General features: G+C 43.3%; 1 protein-coding gene across 10 annotated transcripts in view; it reads left to right on the plus strand.

Annotated features, from left to right (window-relative positions):
• MYT1L (myelin transcription factor 1 like) overlaps positions 1 to 20802 on the plus strand; it is a 1127044-nt gene that overhangs the window by 1023341 nt on the left and 82901 nt on the right. For all 10 annotated transcript variants that reach the window (XM_085610775.1, XM_085610782.1, XM_085610783.1 and 7 more), the window contains 2 exons: positions 7900 to 8015; positions 17606 to 17674. In XM_085610775.1, the coding sequence (XP_085466901.1) occupies positions 7900 to 8015; positions 17606 to 17674 (185 nt within the window). The remainder of the gene's footprint in view (positions 1 to 7899; positions 8016 to 17605; positions 17675 to 20802) is intronic.

The raw sequence follows: 20802 nt of genomic DNA on the forward strand, positions 1-20802 counted from the left end.
CCTCAATTAGCTGATTTCAATGCGGTTGGGCAGGCCAGCACTGTATGCTTACATGCCTCAACCTGAACCATTCAGAAATGTGGGACTAGCTATCTGGCTGTGGCCAGATTAAAATTTAAAAACCCAGCCAAAGCAAACAGCCCTCAAGATGACCCAAAAGAAGCAAGTGGCCTACTGTTGGAAAATGGCCCTCTCTGAAGGGTCACCCCAAACATTTTGCCGTCCTTCTCCTCTTTTTCTGAACTTAGTTTTGTTGGCTTTAGGACTCGGGCACTGTACCACTGCTGACCAGTGCTAAAGCTCATGTTCTCTTTCTCTTAAACAAGGTACAAATAATTTATCACCTATTTGGCATATTTGATCTACTTGTAAGTCCCTTGTAAAGAGACATACCATATACCCAGAGCCTGTAAAATAAATGCTACTAATGGGTCTGCAGCAATGATTGTGCCAGCCTTTGAAACCTGTCTCAAGCCTGCCACTGCAGGTTCGTGTGTGTGCGGTTTACTGCCACTTCGTTTTGGTATTCAAAACTACTTGCCAAGTTTGAAACTCCCCTTCTATTATACATAAGTCACCATAAAGGTAGTCCCTAGGTAGCCCTAATGGTAGGGTGCTGCGAACACGAAAGGTAGGACATGTACTCGTGTGTTTTGCATATCCTGGTAGTCACAAACAGTCTATTTCATTTGTCACTTCTCTGAGACCTACTTTTCTCATAGGTTAGCATTGGGAATTCCTTAATAAACCTTTGAGCTGTAATTCATGTTTAGACAACAGTAGCTTTTTCATGTTTCATATGTTTGGAATAGTAATGACAAATCTTTCTTACTGGTAAAGGTGGATTTAACATTACTGTTTTAGAAATGCCACTTTCAGAAAGAGCCTATCTTTAATTCACATCTGGGGTAGGTGACCACTACACTTTGTGCATCCCCTCCAGACAGCCACAACACAGGGGGGCTAGGTGTGTCTGAGTACCCATCTGCATAACATTTGCATTCTGATGGCCTTGCCTGGGCAGGGTGTAAGGGAAGGGCTAATGATTCACTTGAATAGGCAGTGTCCTGTCCCCACACAAAGGACTGATTACTCCCCACATATAGCCTGGCAGAAAGGATTCGGCTGAAAGGGATACTTGTGTACTACACAGAGCTTCTTTGAAGACACCGCCCACATCAAAGGCCCTTTCGGGTATAAGCTCTGGGTCTCTGGCCCCCTAAAATCATACACTATTGGACTTGTAACTTAAGCTCTGCCAGAAGGGTTTATATGCTGCAAAAAGGACTCTACTAGACTGCTGATCTAGAAGGCCTGCTGCTCCCTGGCTTTGCTGAAGGAAAGCTGGACTCTACCTTCCTCCAAGTGATCTCCAATGGCTTGCTGGCTTGCCTCCTGTTTAGAAGTCTTAGGGTGATAAAAGATTTTGTTTTCCCCAGCAGGAGCAGCCCTGTGTTCTCCATCACTAGTGGACCCTCCCGAGAGGACCAACGACAAGGGTCCCACTTACGAGGCCCACCTGCTCCCCCTCAGCCCACTCCATGCCTCAGACTCAGTGCTCAGCACTATTGACATCAGTCTGCCTCGTCCGCAAAGGTATTATGCTCAGAGGGTTCTGTGTGGTGTTTACAGCTGGCCTACTCTCCTTCCAGAGTGGCTCAAGAATGTACAATTACCCCGGTCCTGAGTGACCAGACTTATAATTTTTCACTGTAGTGCCTCCACTCCCCTACCCGGATCAGATTTGTGTCATTTTACCCCGGTCTAGTGTGACCGTCAGTAACCTGGGAAGCATGAGTACTTCGTGAAGCTCAATATTTTTATTGAGAATTTGGAAATTCATAACTTGAGTACCTATGATTGCATTTTTGTTGTTTGGTCTTGTTTTGTTCAGAATATAATACCCTATGTTTCTAAACATGTGTGGAGTCTTTTTGTGGTATATTCATTGTGTTACTGCTTGTGTATATTGCACAAATACTTTACAAATTGCCTCTTTAGACAAGCCTGACTGCTCTGTGCTAAGCTACCAGAGAGTGAGCACAGGCTATCTTTTAGTGTATACCAGCTTACCCTGACTAGAGCGCGGATTCCTGGACTCGAATCCGGCACCTGTCTGTGGAACTGATGCATCGCCTACACTGTGTGCAGAGTATCCTATATTCCTCAGGTTGCAGGCAGCCAATCACTGTATTATCATTGGAGCGAAGATTTGCAAAGCATTGTATAGGATACATATCCCTAGATATATACATTTGTTTTTCCTTCAATAGCTCAAAAACTACTTAACAAATTTACACCAAATAACTAAAATGATGCTTTTTGGACCAAGACCTACCTTTCTGCCAAAGTTGGCGTAATTCCGTTTAGTGGTTCAGGCTGTAGTAGTGTCTAAATTCTCTATGAGATATGCCATGGGAAGCGCACTTTTATTGACTCCCCCCTTTTCTCCCCGCTTGACGGGTCACCTCGAAACATTCCATGCATAGTTATACAGAGTAAGGTCCTCTATTTGGCAAATTTCATGAAGATTCTTTAAACTGCTGCAAAGTTAAAAGCAAGTCAAAAATTGCTTTTCCTGCTGAAACTAGGTCCTAACTATAACTACCTACTGGTTATATATATATATATATTACCCACTAGCGGTCACCAGTAGGTAGTTATAGTTAGGATGGAGTTTCTGTCATAAAGGTAATTTTCAGTGGCCTATATGTTTGGCGCCGATTGACAAATTTCCATGGAATTTCCCCAAAAAATTTGGGGGAAATTTTTGGGGTGGTCGCCAAACAGGGGCCAAGAAAAAAGGGAGACCCAAAACGCATTTTCCCAATGTTAATTCCCATAGGACCTTTGAACAAGCCTACAGCCCGAACCACTGGACTGAATTACACCAAATTTGGCAGGAAGCTAGATGTCGGCATGCTGATACTGTTTCCATTGATTTGGTGTAAATCCGTTCAGTAGTTCAGGAGTTAATAACTGGAAAACACATTTGTATATCTAGGGATGCGGATTACCCTCAGATCCAACAGTGCATGTGCTGTAATCTGATTCACTGCTAACTCTTCAACCAGGAAGTATTGGCAGCCATCTTGGGACTCAGCTCTCCTCCCCTCCTCTCCCCTCCTGGGGTATGAGGTCCGCAAGGCCGAATTCAGCTAGGGGAGGGGGGGTCATGCGGACCACTTTTTCTAAATAAAAAAAATGAAAAAAGACTGGGCTAGCAACTCATCAGAGGCCCTGCTCCCTTTCATCACCACTCTACAAATTCGCCTCCTGGCCGACTACCAGTTGGGAAAAAGGTGCACTTGTTTCCTGAGGGTCATTGGGGGCCAACTACCCCTCTCATTACCTTCAGTAAGTCCCACACAGTGGGGTCACTGAGAGGTCATCAGAGGCCATACCCCCTTTCTTCAGTACTTAGGAAGAGGTGTGGCGCCGCGGCCAGGGCGAGGAAGAGGTGTGGCGCTGCGGCCAGGGCGACTGACTCTGGAATCTGGGGATCACGGTTCGATCCCCGGTGCCGGTGGCAGATTAGCCCAGTCCCATGTGACTCTGGGCAATAGCTTGCTTAATCTTTCCAACGGCCCCCAGCACCTAGAGACCCTTACGGGTGATTGTTCGCGCTTTACAAATGTGGATATTATTATTATTATTATTATTATTATTATTAATATTATTATTATTAGCAAACGCTCCTCCTGCATACTACTGGTTGAGGAATTAATTCCCCTTGGATACTGAGGGTCCTTGGGGGCCAAGAGTCCCAAAGAGTGGGATTGCTGAGAGGTCTTGAGAGGGTACGCCCCCTTTCTCCACTACTCTGCAAACTCACCTCATGGCAAACTACTGGTTGGTGGATGAGGTCCCCTTCCTTGGGGCCAAGTACCCCTCCTGTTACCTCCAGCAAGCTCCAAACAGTGGTATTACTGTGAGCTGGTCAGAGGCCCACTCCCTTTCTCTACTACTCTGCAAACATGTCTCTTGCACACTACTGGTTGAGGAATGAAATACCCTGGGATGCAGAGGGTCCTTGGGGGCCAAGAAGCCTTTCTGTTACCTCCGATAAGTCCCAAACAGTGGGATTGCTGAGAGGTCGTAGGAGGCCACATTCTCTTTCTCCACCACTCTGAAAATGCACCTCGTGGCACACTACTGGTTGGGGAATGAAGTCCCCTTGGCTGCTGAGGGTCCTTATGGGGCCAACAAGCCCTCCTGTTACAGCCAGTAAATCCCACGCAGGGGGATTGCTGAAAGGTCTTCAGAGGCCACGCCCCTTTCTCCACCGTTCTGCAAATACGCCTCCTGGCACACTACCAGTTGGGGGGTGAATTCCCCTTGGATGCTGAGGGTACTTGGGGGCCAAGAACCCCTCCTGTTACCTCCAGCAAGTTCCAAACAGTGGGATTGCTGTGAGCTGGTAAGAGGCCCACCCTCTTTCTCCACCACTCTTCAAACTCACCTCCTGGTGCAATACTAGTTGGGAGATGAAGTCCCCTTGGATGCTGAGGGTCTTTTGGGGCCAAGAACCCCTCCTGTTACCTCCAGTAAGTCCCACATAGCGTGATTTCTGAGAGTAAGTTGGAGGCCCACCCCTTTTCTCCACCGCTCTGTAAATGCACCTCCTGGCACACTACTGGTTGGGGGATTATGTCATCTTGGATGCTGGGGGTACTTATGGGCCAAGAAGCCCTCCTGTTACATTCAGTAAGTCGGACACAGCAGGATTCTTGAGAGCTGATTGAAGGCCCCACCCCCTTTCTCCACCACTCTGCAAACGTGACTACTGGTTAAAAAATCATAGAAATTCATATTAAAAAACAAAGGTTACAGGGACGTTATACTTGGAAAATAGAATTTAAAAACCTTAGAAATGCATTGAATAAAAACAAGGGTTACAGGGAATTTATAGTTAGGAAATAGAATTCAAAAAACCTTAGAAATTCACTGAAAAAATAAAGGTTACAGGGACGTTATAGTTAGACTGACATTTCACTTGTACAAAACCAGAGAAATTCAGCAGCTAACTATAACTTACGCCCCCGCAATGCATTGCTTATGCCCTCATATATTACATCACTCATGACATGGTCAGTGACATCACTGATGACATCACTGATGACATCTCAAATCACATCACTGATGACATCCTCCAGTGTTTGTAACAATTTACTAAAAGAAAGTGGGTGTCAAACACATATACTAAGGTAAGTGGCTGTGGGAGTGTCTGTATGGGTGACTAAGTGGGTGTGTAAGTGGTGTATAGAAGAATGATCGGGTGTGTGACAGATTGTATACATGAGTGAGTGAGATTTTAAGTTTTTGTATGGGTGAGTGAGAGGGTGAATCTCTGGGTGTATTAGTAATGAGTGGCTATGTGACTATCTGTATGGGTGAGTGAGTGGGTGTGTAGGTGACTGTAAGGATGAATGAGAGGGTGAATGAGTGGCGGTATGGCTGAGTGTGCAGGTGTGCCATTAGCTGTAAATGGTGAATGAGACTGAACAAGTATATAAGTATATGTATGGGTGACTGAGAGGGTAAAGGTGTTTGTGCATTGTGCATGAATGGGCGTGCAAGTGGGTGTATGGGTAAGTAAGTTGGCGTGTGAGTAGCTGTATGGGTGAGTGAATGGGTGTGTGAGTGGCTGTATGGGTGAGTGAATGGGTGTGTGAGTGGCTGTATGGGTGAGTAAGTGAGTGTGAGAGAGGTTGTATGGGAAAGTATGTGCTTGTGTCAGTCACTGTATAGGTGAGTGAGTACTTGTGTTACTGTATGTATGAGTAAGTGAATGGGTGTGTGAGTAACTGTATATACTTCTTGGGAGCTTGTTCCCAGCAGTACTCAAGCAAACTGAAAGGTCCTTTCACAGGGTGCCTGTAAGAAGTTCAAAAGTTCTGTGGTACCTCCCTGTAGATGAACAAAAGATATGGCAGGAGGACGTCCCACATCCTCCCCTGTAGGTACCAGGACGTCCCCCTCAGGGTAGGGCCTAAACAGCCTATAGGGCAGGGTCTAGTGTATTTAAAAAGTTGGGCATGACCTTTTACCTTGTGAAAAATTCATAAACTCGTTTTTCACTATTGCAAGGCCAGACTCTCCTATAGGATAACATTGGGTCAAACGTATTACATTTAATAAGTGATAACTTTCAATTGGGAGCAGGTGGGAATGTCAAATTTAGTGTCAAAAGAATTATATTTAAAAGCACTGATTTTAAGTCACAATTCTGAAAATGGAACCTTTAGAAAGTTAGTATTTTCTTATCTCAACCATTTGGTGCCTTTAGACTGTGTCCTGGGTCATAGGACTATGTGTAGCTGGCAGTTTGTCTTTGTGCCCAAAGAGTGAGACAAAGGGAGGGGACATAGATGTTGGCAGGGTGGGCCCTCTCTGATTTGATGAGTGGGGGAGCTGTCACTGTCCACACTTACACATCACTAAGGCTCTGACTGGGCACACTCACAAAGAGTTTGATCCTAGTCTTTTGTGACTCTAGACAAGCTGGGGTCAGGGCAGTTACGCAGGAGATTCCAAGACTCAGATGGACTGCTGTGCTGATCTGCAAGAAGGACTGCTATTCTTCTGCCCTGCTGCCTGAGTGAAAAGGAATAGCCCTGCATCTTGAACTCAGGACTACCAGATTGACTCCAAGGGCTAGTTGGCTGGTATTCTGATCAGAGTCTCAGGAACAGAAAAGGTGGCACCTCCTTGAACCCAGCACCTGGACTCCGCCTGCTGTGGGTCCTACCACCCAAGTGGTGCCACCACAGGCCTTGACCCTTCGAAGTAGACCTGAAGGTTTTATGCCAGCTCAGCAGTGGTCCTGTGGACAGAACCGATGTAGAGCAATGCATCTCCTTGCAGGTCTGCTTTCGATCCACCACAGCATGGCGCATCCCCGATACTGAACTGTGAATCGTAGCCTGCAGCCACCTCAGAACCGCTGCTGAGTGATACTTCCTCGATGCAGGCCTTTACATCACAAGCCCCTCGTTGACAGCATCCTTGCCGATGACGCAGCACTTCGCATTGCATCCTCACAGCTTCTTCAGAACTGCTGCTGCACTACGCATCCTCAACACCAGACTACACATCGCAAGGCACTTAACAATAGCATCCAAGATGATGACGCAGGTCTCTGTATCACTGCAATTCAGCTTCCTCAGAACTCCAACTGTAAGGAGCATACTTGAGCATCTCGAAAAGCTCTGCAAAGTAGGTTTTCAGCTACTCTGTCCAGCGGGCCTAACTTGGTCCCACACTCTATCGCTGTCAGCCAGTGCAACCAGATAACCACAGTGGGCGCTTGGTTTCTAGACACTATCTTCATTTATAACTTTAAAATTGAATATCTATGGTTCTGCTGATTGGATTTTTGTCATTCTGGTCTCAAATAAGTTATTAAATGTACTCCATTTTTTAAACTGGTGTGGGATTTTTCTTGTGTGGTGTTTTCACTTTATTACTGTTTGAAGTACTGCATAAACACATTGCCTCGTGGTTAAACCTGACTGCTTTGTGCAAAGCAACCAGAGTGTTAAGCATAGGGTAATTAGGCTTTGCTTGTATTTCACCCTGACAGAAATGTTGGTTGTTGCTTGAGAAGGGTTTCACCCTCCTCAACCAATAAACTAATCTCCTACACTAGGTACAACTACATCTGGGCCAGCAATCTTAAAATTGTTATACCTATCATTGATCTCATCTTAATAAAAGTAGAAAGTCAGTTTTGAACAAACAAGACATTGACGAAAAAAAGATAGTGAAAAAGTAAGTAGCCAATTCTGCTCTCTGCAGTGGAGTGGTAATATACAGACCTTTACTGTGCATTTTTTTTCTTCTGTATATTTTGCAGCTTCGCCTAACTGGAACTAATACCTGTATATTTGCCTACAGCCTGAAGATTTGGATCCATTTCATGATGGCCTGGATGACCAACGGTATCCTGGTGATGTCCCAAGCCCCAAACTCAAATACCCACCATGCAAAGAAAGCAAAAAGGATTTAATAAAGTAAGCACAAAATATAGTGACAATTTGGAGTTTGTTTTTGATATTTACCCTTTTCTTTCAGAATCATGAACACTGCACATGGGTGCAGAATGGGGTTGTGCACACGTTTTTAAGAACATACACTTAATTATGGGCATAAGCTGCAGGGGGAGTAGCAACGACCACTTCTTGTTTGAAAGTAGTCAAGTCTGCAGATCACACACTATCTCATACGGGTATAGCATAAATGAATGCAGTGGTGCAGAGTTTGACTTTTTAAGATATTGCGCTGACTAAACCACACATACATCACTCAGAAATGTTCTGAAATAATTCATGAACTGCAGAATAACAAGCTCACAAACAGTGTCAGTCAACTGCTCTTTGTTTCTGAGTTGTGCTGGCTGCAGATCAAACAATAACTGAGAAACTTTCAGAGTTAAGTATATACACTTCAGACTGTACTCTTTATCTTAAAAACAGGTAGCCTGATCAGTGCACACATTTGTTATCAATTCTGGCACCTTCATCCTCCTCGGAGACTTTAACTTTTACATAGAAACCACATTGACCCAAACTCTGTTGCCCTTTTAGAAAACCTTGGCCTCACCGAGCATGCTACTGTACCCACCCCAACTGCTGGACACCTACTGAACCTGATTTTCTCTTCAATCAGTAGCATCACAGTCAACAAGCCAGAAACTATGACCTAGACAATCCATGCCCTCGTCAGTTTCAGAACACCCACCTCAACTTCACAAACATACCAGCATTGGAACCCCCGCCACAGCTGGAAAAGCATCTCAGAAGAGAAGTGGGCTCTCGCCCTCAACAAGCACTGGCCTGAGCACACCAGCGACTTGCTGAAAGCCATCAAAAACCTCAACAACTGGAAAAAGAGCCCAATCACAAGCTAGCTGGTGCACAGAAAAGCTCAGGCTGATGAAACACCACTGCAAGCAACTAGAGCACAAATAGAGAAAAAGTCAAGACACCAGTGATACATACATCTTCAAATTAGCCCTAACACGCTACCACCAGCAGATACGGAACAGCCCTTGCAGATCGCATCAATGGCAGCATTGAACAGCAGCAAAGAAATATTTGCCACCATCAAAGAATTCACGTGCCACCGCCAGCAACATCAACCCCTCACAAGACCTTTCCAGCAAGCTTGCGGAATTCTTCTATAAGAAAATCAACTTCATATAGAACAATTACGGCCCTCAACCAAACCATGTCTCCATTGCAACTCAACTTCATCACTACCGATGAATAAACCCTGACGTTGTGGTCTGTCTTTCCCACTTTTGGAATCACTGTTACCATGAAGACCAACAACACTCCCACTCCCCTTAACCAAAGTACTCCTATCGATCCGCAAAGCACTAACACCCATCCTCATTGCCTCCATCAACACAACCACATTCCAGGACAGCTGGAAATATGCCAGTGCCCTCATTCGCATCACCTCCATTGACTCAACCACATTCCTGGAGACCTGGAAACATACCACTGTCATGTCCCTGCTCAAGAAACCATCCACTGACCCAGCAACACTTTCCAACTACAGACCCATCACACTCCTACCATAGCCGGTAAAGGTCTTTCAGAAATGAATCAACCAATGCCTCACCGACCACCTCTGCAACCACCAACTGTTCAACATCAGAAAGTCCAAATTCAGGCCCAACCACAGTACATAAACAGCACTCATTTCCACCACAGATGGCATACGCATGACCCTTGATAGAGCAGACACAGCAGCTCTCATTCTCCTGGACCTCTCTTCAGCATTTGGCATGGTCTCTCACACTACCCTCATCATGCACCTGCATGCGATTGGCATAGAACATAAGCTGTAAGCCAGGCACCCGCAAACTCATTTGTGAAGTGCCTCAAGGTTCCTCGCGCAGCCTCCCCCTCTTCCATGTATACATGATCATTCCGCCAAATGTCATCCACGCACACAACATCAACATCCTCTCCTAAGTAGATAATATGCAACTCATACTTTCCCTCTCTCACAAGACCCCAACACAAGAAACAGATTCCCCACCTTCATGTCCAAAGTCCATGTGACACTAACTGGTGGCCTGCCGAATTTGGACCCACAGCTACATCCAGAACCCATACCAGGAACTTCAGAATAATCATCAACAGCAAACTGGACATGACCACACAAGTCACTGCATCCTGTTTCCATACCCTGAAGATGCAAAGGAACATATTCAAATGGCTACCAAGCAGCACTTGGACTACAGCAACTTTGACTACTGGAACACCTTCTACTCCGGGATCAGCACACAACTCACTAGAAGACTACAATCCATCCAGAACTCAGCAACCAGGCTCTCCCACACAGACCTCATATCACACCACACCTCATGAAAACTACCCTGGCTCCCTATCTATAAATGTGCTCAATTCAAATTCTTCACACACACATTTAAGGCACTCCACAACTCAGGCCCCAACCACCTGAACAGTTGCATCTCCTTCAACCAACCAGACACCACTGCTCTGCAGGACTCCTACTCCTACTTGCATACATTCACACCAGATCAGGAGGACAAGCGTTCTCTTACATCACTCCTAAATCATGTAACTACCTCCCACTCCACATCAGAGCCTCCTCCTCTCTTCTCTAATGCCGCAAGAAGCTGAAGACCTGGCATGTCAATTAACCAACCTACCATTAGCAAGTGATAGTGTTCTTTACAAATACATATAACATAACAGGCCGGTGGACGTTCAAAGCCTGATCATGAACAAGCGCAGAGGTAAAGAATAGAGCCATGCAGTTCTTGGAAATGTGGAGAGAAAATCTCTGTTGCGCTGATTGCATCTCATGCACTAATATATAAAATTACAGAGTTAAGAGTGTGCTCAGTACCCTTAAGAATTTCGCAGCTCGTTCTTCACCTGTGAGCAGTATTCACGAGTCACTGTAGTTATCTGTTTCTTCAAAGAAGAGTTAAGACACTACGGTACCCATTAGTATATGTTATATTTTGCATGTCAAGTGAAAACTTAACAGTGTTTGGTAACAGATGGTGCCCTTTATATTTTGTACGTCAAGTGATAAGGCAATGTGGTATTGTTACATATTATGTTCAATGTTCACCAGCGACCTGCATCTTTTCAATTTCACTTTCTAAGCACAGTTAGTCTTTGATGACACTTGAATGTACTTGAAAACATTTCAGCCAAAAAGCAAACAATCACATTTATTTGTAATAATTGTTTTTGAAGCCTTGCTAATCAGGGTTGGACTGTTCTATTGGGCAATCTGACAGTGTCAGAAGGGCCAGTTTTCTGGCAGTTTGTGAACCTGTTTTATGGTCTGGTGCATGGGTTTTTACTGTTGATTTCCCAGATAATACCTCAGGCATTGCCTACAGCAAGCTAAATTGCATGCAGTGTACGATACTGTGCAAAACACAACATGCAGCATGTCTTTAAAAATACAAAACTAATTAGCAAATGTTACACTTTTTCAGCTCTCTGATTTGCTAATGGGGCCCACTTTTATTTGGGTGCCTGGGCCAATGGTATTTTCTAGTATGACTCTGTTGCCAAATGTTACTTGTGTTTGTTTGGGAGACCAACACCAGGCCATGATGTTGTTGAAAAGACTTCACTGGTAATTACACCTCACATTAGAGTTTCTTAATTTGTTACTGGTGGATAAACATGGCGATTTGCATTCAGTCGTTAAGCACTACAAAAAATGTGTGGTCTGGAAGCCGACTCAAAATAAAGTTAAACTTCAAGCAGTCAAAACGCCAAATTAAACCTGCAGGCTGTGCACCAGACGTGCTTGTGGGCCCTGATTAGAAGTGAGCCATCAACTTCTGATCTCTGTGGGAACCCCTGTTTGCTTTGCAACAGGGCCGGACTGGCAATTTTGACGGACCAGCCCCCCTGCTGCTTTTGTTACTGGGGACCGATGTACCAGCACCCCTGGAAAACCCGCCCCCAGTAACAACGAGCATTTGCAATGCAATAAGTCTTGCATTTACGAGTGTTTGAGCTATGTCCATTGTAAATGACAATGCCTTTTATTTATGTGTTGTTTTTAAAACAGAAAAGGCATTGTAATTTACAATGCCAATAGCCAATAGCTTAAACTCTCGCAACTGCAAATTCGAGACCTATTGCCTTACAAATGCCAGCCCCGGTGTTATATAGCTTTTTAAAAAGCATAACGAGAGAGCGTGTCCTGCCTGCAGCAGCAGGCAGGACAAAGCTATTTGAGAAAATAGGACTCAGAGGCTGTAATTACAACCTACAGGGTAACAACATATTTAACAGGGAGTGTCGCCATGGGAGGTTACAAAATGAGACCAGGCGGTACTAAGACTTTTGACCAATGAACAACCACAGTTTACAATGGACAATGATAAAGCCAATGAAAAATATGGGCGGAGGTTCAAGTTCTTGCCTGAATACAGCATGCCTCACAGAGCAGAGCATGTGCTGCCAAGGCTCGACCTAAAAACGGCCCCCACCCTTCCCGCCTCCCAGGAAAAACACCCGATGCCTGCTACAGCCAGTCCGGTCCCTGCTTAGGGATCGTAATCACAAAATGTGCAGTAATGACCTCACCCACCACAAGTGTCCTCAAGTAAATCTTGGCAAGACAAATCTACCACAATCTAACAAAAAAAACTGCATGGTGGATTCTGAAGTATTCAGAGCTTGGTGCTGAAGGCATCAATCTGAATGGTGTAACTCATTTGTAAGAGATGTTTACCACACCTGGTAAATGATACTTCCCAGCTTATCAGTGTTTCGTGGGAGCAGCAAAAAAAATCACCCCATTGTCGTCCATTGTAATAAGGGCATTAAAGAGGGAATAGGGTAAATATGGCAAACCAATACAATGGGAAGATGCAGCCAGACAGCAGCTACCTCACATAGTGCAAAAGTGTACATGTACTTCAAGTGTTCTGAAAATGACTTTGCAGTTCTTCTGGGTAGCTAGCAAACTGCAGATAGCCGGCAAGACATAGAATCATACAAACTAACGTGTAATAGGGACTGGTGCAATCCCAAAGCCTCCATGTGCACCAGACATGACTTTACATAAATATGGACAAAGACTTTCTACTCAAATAAGGAGCAGGATGTTTTTTTAAGAAAAGGTAACTCTTGGAGAAAAATTATAAGCTCATCATATTGTCGAATCCATGCAAAGCAAACTAGCATGGGATAAAGAGGCCATCTGGCAACAAGGACACTATTGAGGAAGGAATTATTAAAACCGTGCAAACTTCCTTGCCCAGTGTCACTCATCACACAAGTCATCCCAGTAATTAAATGGCACATTCACTGGCAGCCACTGACTCTCTTAAATGCCATTGTGCATAGTTTCATAAAAGCGCCATGATTTGCCAGCGCTTTGCTCTCTGGTATTACTAATCACTATGAAGGACAATTGTACAGTGCACACTCCTATGGTTTCTTCTCTAGGCTCCCCTCCCATTGTGGCCAACTGTCCTTTTTTTGCATGGACAGGCCCAGCAAGTTTGAGAATGTCCCGCATAATGTTGCTGCAGAAACAATTCCTCTTTATTACACACACATACGCAAACAAGAACCTTTTATCTGCAGCAGCCCTGTGCTGCAAAATGTCCCAGGAGTTTTTTTGCAAATGTTGGCAACTGTGCCCTCCTCTCAGTGTGACTGGTGGTGATGAGCTTTGCTGTTCCTGCAGATAAACGAGCCATTAGTAATGAATGCGTCCATCCAAAGATTTATGAGTAGGGGTTTTACGTTTTCTTCAATGATCGAGGGTGACATGTTAATGTTGGGATCTAGAGAAGTTGGGACATGACATGGTAACAGGCAAGTGTTTGTCATCTGCAGGGCAAGGGATTTCTAAGGAAGGGGGCAAACATATACAAGTAATTACATGAAGGCTGGGAAGCAAGGAAAGACAGAAACTTAGGACTGGTTATATGTTTCATACAGGTACCCCGATATAGGCTCAGGTATTAACCAAACCTTTCACCTATATTTCACCTGCAATTACACTACCTAACGGTTCTTGGTACTGACCTTTTACCTAGTTATGGTACTGCTTAAATGATGTGGGGTTTTCTCCGAAAACCAGCCTCCTTCATTATGCACGAGGATTCTTGGAATCTCAGTAGGACTACCATCTCCTGCATAATAACTATGTAATTCCTTCCATCATCCTAGTCTGACATGACACAGCAAGGTAGATCCCCTGAGGGTACCACTTTGGGTATATAAACACCATATCTTTGCTGAGGTAAGGAGAGGAAAAAAGGACTTCCATGCTGACACACTGACACAAGATGCTGAGGTTCCTGCACGCAGACACTGCAGCTAGCAGTGGCCTGACATCCCTTGCGGGGTGTCCATCTCGAGACCAAGATGGGGTCCCACAGTCTCTCACTTCAGGTAACGGGGTTAGCTTCGGCCTACGGGGATTCTTGGCTCGACACCTACGTACATGCTAGGTACACGTAGGTACATCCAGTTAGGGTTGCGTTGTAGGAGTACGCATTATTACTGTCATGTCTTTATATACCTGCCTGCATTCATTGTTTTAGCACCATGGTAGGAATCTACCATCCTTTTACTCTGTTGGTGCTTATAATCATTTATATCTGTTTCTATCTTATGGTTGTTTCAGCACACCCATTTTACACTAGAATGACGCTGGTTCAATAAATTCTTATTAAAACCATCCCACCATTTATTCTGTGTATCTCTCTGAGACAAAGTGAGCACGAGTGACTGAGCGAGAAGTACTGTCCTGATGGGACAATAGTTGCCAGAACTATGCTCTCCTTGGCAAGAGGACTTTTCAGTGGCACTGTGAGCTAGCTGGTATACAGGCGAACACATCCGGTGGGGGTGTCTGGAATCAGTCTGGACACCAATCCCACAGTCTATGTTGTCTAAACACGGAGATCCTATATAGGTTTATAGGAACTACACGACACTGGAGTAAACAGGAACAGAACGTGATCATGAAACTTAAAGTCTGTAAAGGGAAACCATCTCTTAGCACAAGTATTACAACATAAGGCCACCTGGGAATTGATAGAGACAGTATCATACATTTTAGCTTGTATGCTCTTTGGATAGAGATCTCTCTGTGAGCTGTAAGTAACTTACAAGAAAACAAGGGGCAGATTAATCTCACAAGGTTTGGGAGATACCAAGCAGTTCCTAGGGAGAAATAGCACTGGGTGGATCTCTGTACAAGAGGTTCAAGGTTTCAGAAACACATAGGTACCCTCGTAAACAATGATAATCAAGATTATTTTATAAATACAAAACAGGACAACAGGGGACAGAACAAGGAATGCCAAAACAGAAACTGGGCTCAGGGTAAAGCAGGATTAAAAATCAAGGTTAGGAGCAGGACTGCAATACACAGAACTATGAATACTGAAAACAAGACTAGGGGAGAGGAGTTGGCCTAACGGCTAGAGCGCTCGACCTCGGACCTGAGGAACTGGGTTCGAGTCTCGGTAACGACGCTGATCATCCTGTGATTCTGGGCAAATCACTTAATCTCCCCGTGCCTAACAAAAAAATGAATGTAACGTAACTGGTGCTATGTAAAGCGCTCTGATACCTGATTGGATTAGGGTCAAGTTCGCGCTATATAAACCTCTGCAAAAAAAAGACTAGGACCACTCAGCACTCTAACTAGGCAGACAGAAAAATGCAGATCAACAGGGGCACAGAACAAAAGGCAAGCAGTCTGCAAACATCAGAATAGTTCAGTTCTGGTACACACAAGATTCAGAGTAAGGCTATCACAGGCTAAAAGAAGCAAGATTAACAAGGTAAGAAACACACATAACTAGTCAGAACAGGAAAATGGAATCAAATAAAAATATAAACAGAAAACAAAAACGAAATTCCGAAGCAGGATCAAAACAGAGCACAAGGAGTCTCAGGAGCAATGTCAGTTGTAAGCTACTGCACACTGAGCTCTCAGGGCTGATAAAGGTGAAAGTTCAGGGAAGGAGCACAGGTACCAAGAGAGAGCCAGGTGCAAGGAACTGGTGCAAGGAAACAGGAAACACCCAAAGAAAGGAAGGCAAAACTGATGTGGATAGAGAAAGACTAGCAACAACAAGAAGTACAAGACAACAAGGAGGAAAGCCAGGAACAGACTACAGATTGGAGCAAGAGAGTTAAAATTCCAGAATACAGGTAAAAAGGGTCAGAAAGGCTGTGGGATTCAGGAATCAAGAGAGGGAATAGAGCACCAAGTGTGGCAGGGTTTGGAGACAGATAGGTCTACAAGGAACATGATGCATCAGGGTGATGACTCAGAATGAATGTGATGTGGACCTGGGAATGCAGTGTGTTGTAAGAAGTGTACCATCTGACACCACAGGGCCCTCGTGAGCGCCACCTGATGGCAGCATCGCAAAAACCTGACAGTTGAAGTGCAAAAATCTGTACCAGTCAAATAACACTGTAAAGTGTCTATGGTAGTTAAAATAAATGTGCTCCGATAACACTTTTGTTTGTACCAACTGTAGTAGAAAACACATTTTCCAACATTTATTGCTAAAGTGAAAATCCCCAAACAGTTTTTAGCCCTTAAAAGATTACATGTTCCAAAAACTTTTCACAGGACAACAACTGTCTTAATAGTCACTGCGCACATTTAGGACCCTGCCTCCTGGTTTTGGCAGACTAGCTTTCTTTGAAAATGATATACTTGAAACGTTTCCATGGTGTAGATTTGTCCAGAATGATATGCAATTTATTGCCATTTTTGAGAGAGGGAAGGGCATTATGATCCACCTTGGGCACTCAGCAATGGTAGTTGCCTTTCTGTTTCTCCTTCTAGAAAAAACGTACCCTTCTCTGGTGTGACAAAAAGTGTCTGATAGGTCATAGACTAGATGAACATATTACAGGGTATTAGGGAAGGGATGACTCAAAAGAAGGGCCGACTCAAAAGAAGGGCCTTGTAGGAGTGGGAGTGCGGCAGGGAAGCAGAACAAGAAGTAAATCAAATAATTGAAAGGGATGTATGGTATTTACTTCTAGAACAGTGCTCTGTCTACACTCCATTCATTTTTAGTATTGGGTGGAGTTTTAGCTTTTTCAGAGTAGTAATTCTAACCTCCTTTGGTTGCTGCAAATTGCAGTCAAAATTAAACCTTCATGTATTTTGTTATCCTCTTGAGAACTCTTTCAACTTTTATAGCTTGCTTCTCAGAGTATTTTATGCTGTATTGAAATATATATTCTATCTGTGCAAGGAATTCTTGGTTGTTCAAGATATCACTCTATCTATAACAAAACGAATTCCCCACCACTGGAAAATGTAACCACTCTTAATGCTTAAAGAATCTAATCCAAATATTACTTTAGAGTTCAATGTCTCAAATAGTAGTGAATTACAAGTAAATAGTAAATTACACGCAAATATATTCTTGTGCATCACTAACATGAATTTTAATACAAACTATTGTTACACAACTTCCATAATTAAATGTACATGTTTATATGTGTTATGGTCATATTTTGTTTGGTTGAGAGAACTTAACTTATTGATACAACCACTCTCTTGTAACTCTTGACATGTCTTACAGTCTTTCTAGCTGCCCACTGGTGGACAAAAGCCTTCGAAACATGATGGCCACCAGCTCACAAGAATTGAAGTAAGATATGAAGAAAATATTTTCCTCATAATGGGTAATTTAGAATGGGCAACAAAAAGGGATCACTGTAAGAAGTAATGTTGAGTAAGTGGTTTCTCTGGTAAAACATCAAAGAATCCCAATAGCCTTAACACAAAGTGTGCATGTACATGTATTACTATGACAACTAAACAGTTTATTGCATGCAAGAACCTTATGTGTTGTACTATGTTACATTTTATGTACATTTATCTTATATTTTGTTGGACCAATAAAGTGAAAAATGTCTTGGATCAACAGTAAAGTTGACATTTTGTAGTGCTCAACTTTATATGGGTCTGATTAACAAAGGCAGTCTTTTTGCGAATAGGATTGTGCCAGTTAAATTGTTTAATTTATGTAAATGCAAAATTCACACTATTAAAATGCAAATCTCAGCTCTGTATATGTTACAACTGCATAGGGGCAAATTGTGCATGGTTTCCCCAGACAGGCACATTCAGTTGGCAGTACAACCTAATAAACAGTTAGAAATCCATACTGTATATGCAACAAGGTAATTACACAAACAGGCTAGTTAACTGAGGGGATTCCAAGAAAAGAAGTTAGAGCACAAAAAGTCTGCAAGTTCACAAAAGTAAAGAGCAAACAATTTGCTTCAAGTTGTTCTATAAACTGCTCAAACCCTACAAAGGAGCAACCTGCAAACTCACAAAAGAAGAGGAAACAATTTGCCACAAGTTGTTCTATAAACTGCTCAAACAGCTCCTGTACACAGGAGTCACCTGTGCATTTTCTGACATCAATGATCCAATATATCAGAAACTAGTTTACCAGAGGACCAAGGGAAAATATAATATCCCAACAGCAAAAACATTGTATCAGGTAATACTTGCAAAGATATTATTTCTATCGACACAACATTTTAAAGTTCTGTACAAATACATGAGCATTAAAATAATTGGTGTATAAAAATGATATACATAATTAAATTCCAATACTAATATTAATAAAGTATTCAGGCCCTGATTTAGAGTTTGGTGGACAGGGTACTCCATTGCAATGAAGCAAATGAGTACCCTCTCCACCAAAGTTTTAGTCCACCCTCCTCATTCAGAGGCCAGTGAACCAAAAGTATATCAAAGACGGACTCTACTCCATGCTGCTGTTACTGGCATACTCCTCCGACAGCCCGAAGTAGTATGGGCTGTCAGCAGTTAGCCAATCAACTACCTGCTCTATTTAGTGTGGGTGGTCAGATGGATTTGTCTGGTGTCTGTTACCAACAGGTAAAACCTAGCTATAATGGACAGTAAAAAAATCAATGACCGCTAACACCATGAGAGAAAACCTCCCTGGCGGGGGAAGTCAATAGTTTTCCATTATTTAGTAGCAAGCTACCGCCTTGGCAGTGTGCTATAGAAAATTGTAAAACTTTCTAAAAGTTTGGCAGAGGGTCATGATGTTTGAGAGAGCCATTTGTCAAACTTTTACAACACTGACAGGATCCGCTGTGATGGTGGTTCCTGCCACTGTTAAAAGAGGTCCTTTGGGTTGGTGGTTGGCATGTCCATCAGGGCAACATTGTATTTTGCACTGTCTCCCCACAAATTCATCAATGGTTTTACCAATTACTTGGCGTTCTTGAAAAAGTATCTTTTGTAATCAACATTTGGTACTAGATTGAACTTGAGATTCAGCATTTCTTCAATCTGACAAGATGTGATTTCCTTGTCAGTTTGAGGCATTTTCTTTATGACTTCTTTCACACCATCACCAGCAAGATCTTTGAGATACTTGATAATCATTTTGTTATCACTCTAATGAAGTGCATCAATGAAGTAATTGAATGTCTGTATCCAAGCAGTTCTTCTATCACCAATATTTTGCTTTTTGGCGGTATCAAAAGTTAGTGGTGGTTTCAGGAATGCAGAAAAGTTGTAGACCAGTGTGGGAATTACTGACATCACTGGTGGACCACTTTGACTTTGGTAGTAAACTTATTGGTGAGACCATGTGACGTGCTGGCCTCTGACTCATCTTTAATGATAGCTGATAATGTGACTTTCTTCACTGCCATCTGCAAAATGTCACTATTCTGAAAGTTGCTCTTGGATCTTTATTTGTTGAAGACCTGTGAAGTTGTTCTGAGCCCCACTTGGCAACATTGTGAATGAACCGCTCCAGGTTTGGATGGTTTCATAAGCACAACCCCGAAAACTTCTCTTTGAGCCAACTTCACTGAGTGCCGTGGTACGATCACTCTCCTCAGTGTATTCACTTATTTCTTCTCTTCTAAATGTCAATTTGCATTTTCTGAAACCCAGTTGATCTCTGCCTTGCAGCGTTTATGTTTGCACAATTATTTAGCACGTTATGATTATCAGTGGTTGTGCTTTGTAAACAGGGTTAAATCCACTTTCAGCATTAACACAGCTTTATCTTGCATGGCAGAGCAGTACTTTAATGTATGGCCTGACCAATAGGTTCTCGACCATCAATGTGTAGATTGTTTGCAATGCCTCCGTGGTCTTCACCTACTTTACAGCAGCTGAAGGTGCGCTTTGACTCCACATGCATGAAGCGACACATGTGGCATGCACGAGCAGCTTGCTTGGACCAAGGCAAACTCTCTGGGAGAGTACGACCGTTCTTGGGGTTACTCACCCTATATCTCGGACCCCTTTGTAGCATCCACCCCAGCCTGGGTACCCGCCAATGACTACGCCAAACACAGAGCTTAGTATTACACATCTTTATTCTGTTGCGTGTGACTGCGAACGCAACATTCTAAAACAAGCTTTCATGGTATTACTCTCTGACACCTATGTCACAGCTCTACGTAGTCCATTAGGAGCCAAAAGTGTTCCGTAATAAAACATTGCAAGTCACTACATCTTGTAGATTGTAAGACAAATATCTCTTAAATAGATGTGTATTCCTAGGGTTTTCTACAAATTACTTTAGTGTTTGACATTAGTAAAGGCCCATTACATCCCGTTTATAACATTCTTGTGGTATATAAAAGACATACCCAATGGTATTTTGAGTTTGCGCATTGGAACAGTGTAAGATTAAGGTCTCTGTTCCTTGACACACAGACCTTCCTTTTGGATGTATTTCTTGATGCTCACCCATGCCGATCATTT

The sequence above is a fragment of the Triturus cristatus genome, chromosome 6 (assembly GCF_964204655.1).
Source record: "Triturus cristatus chromosome 6, aTriCri1.1, whole genome shotgun sequence".
Taxonomy (NCBI): Eukaryota; Metazoa; Chordata; class Amphibia; order Caudata; family Salamandridae; genus Triturus; species Triturus cristatus.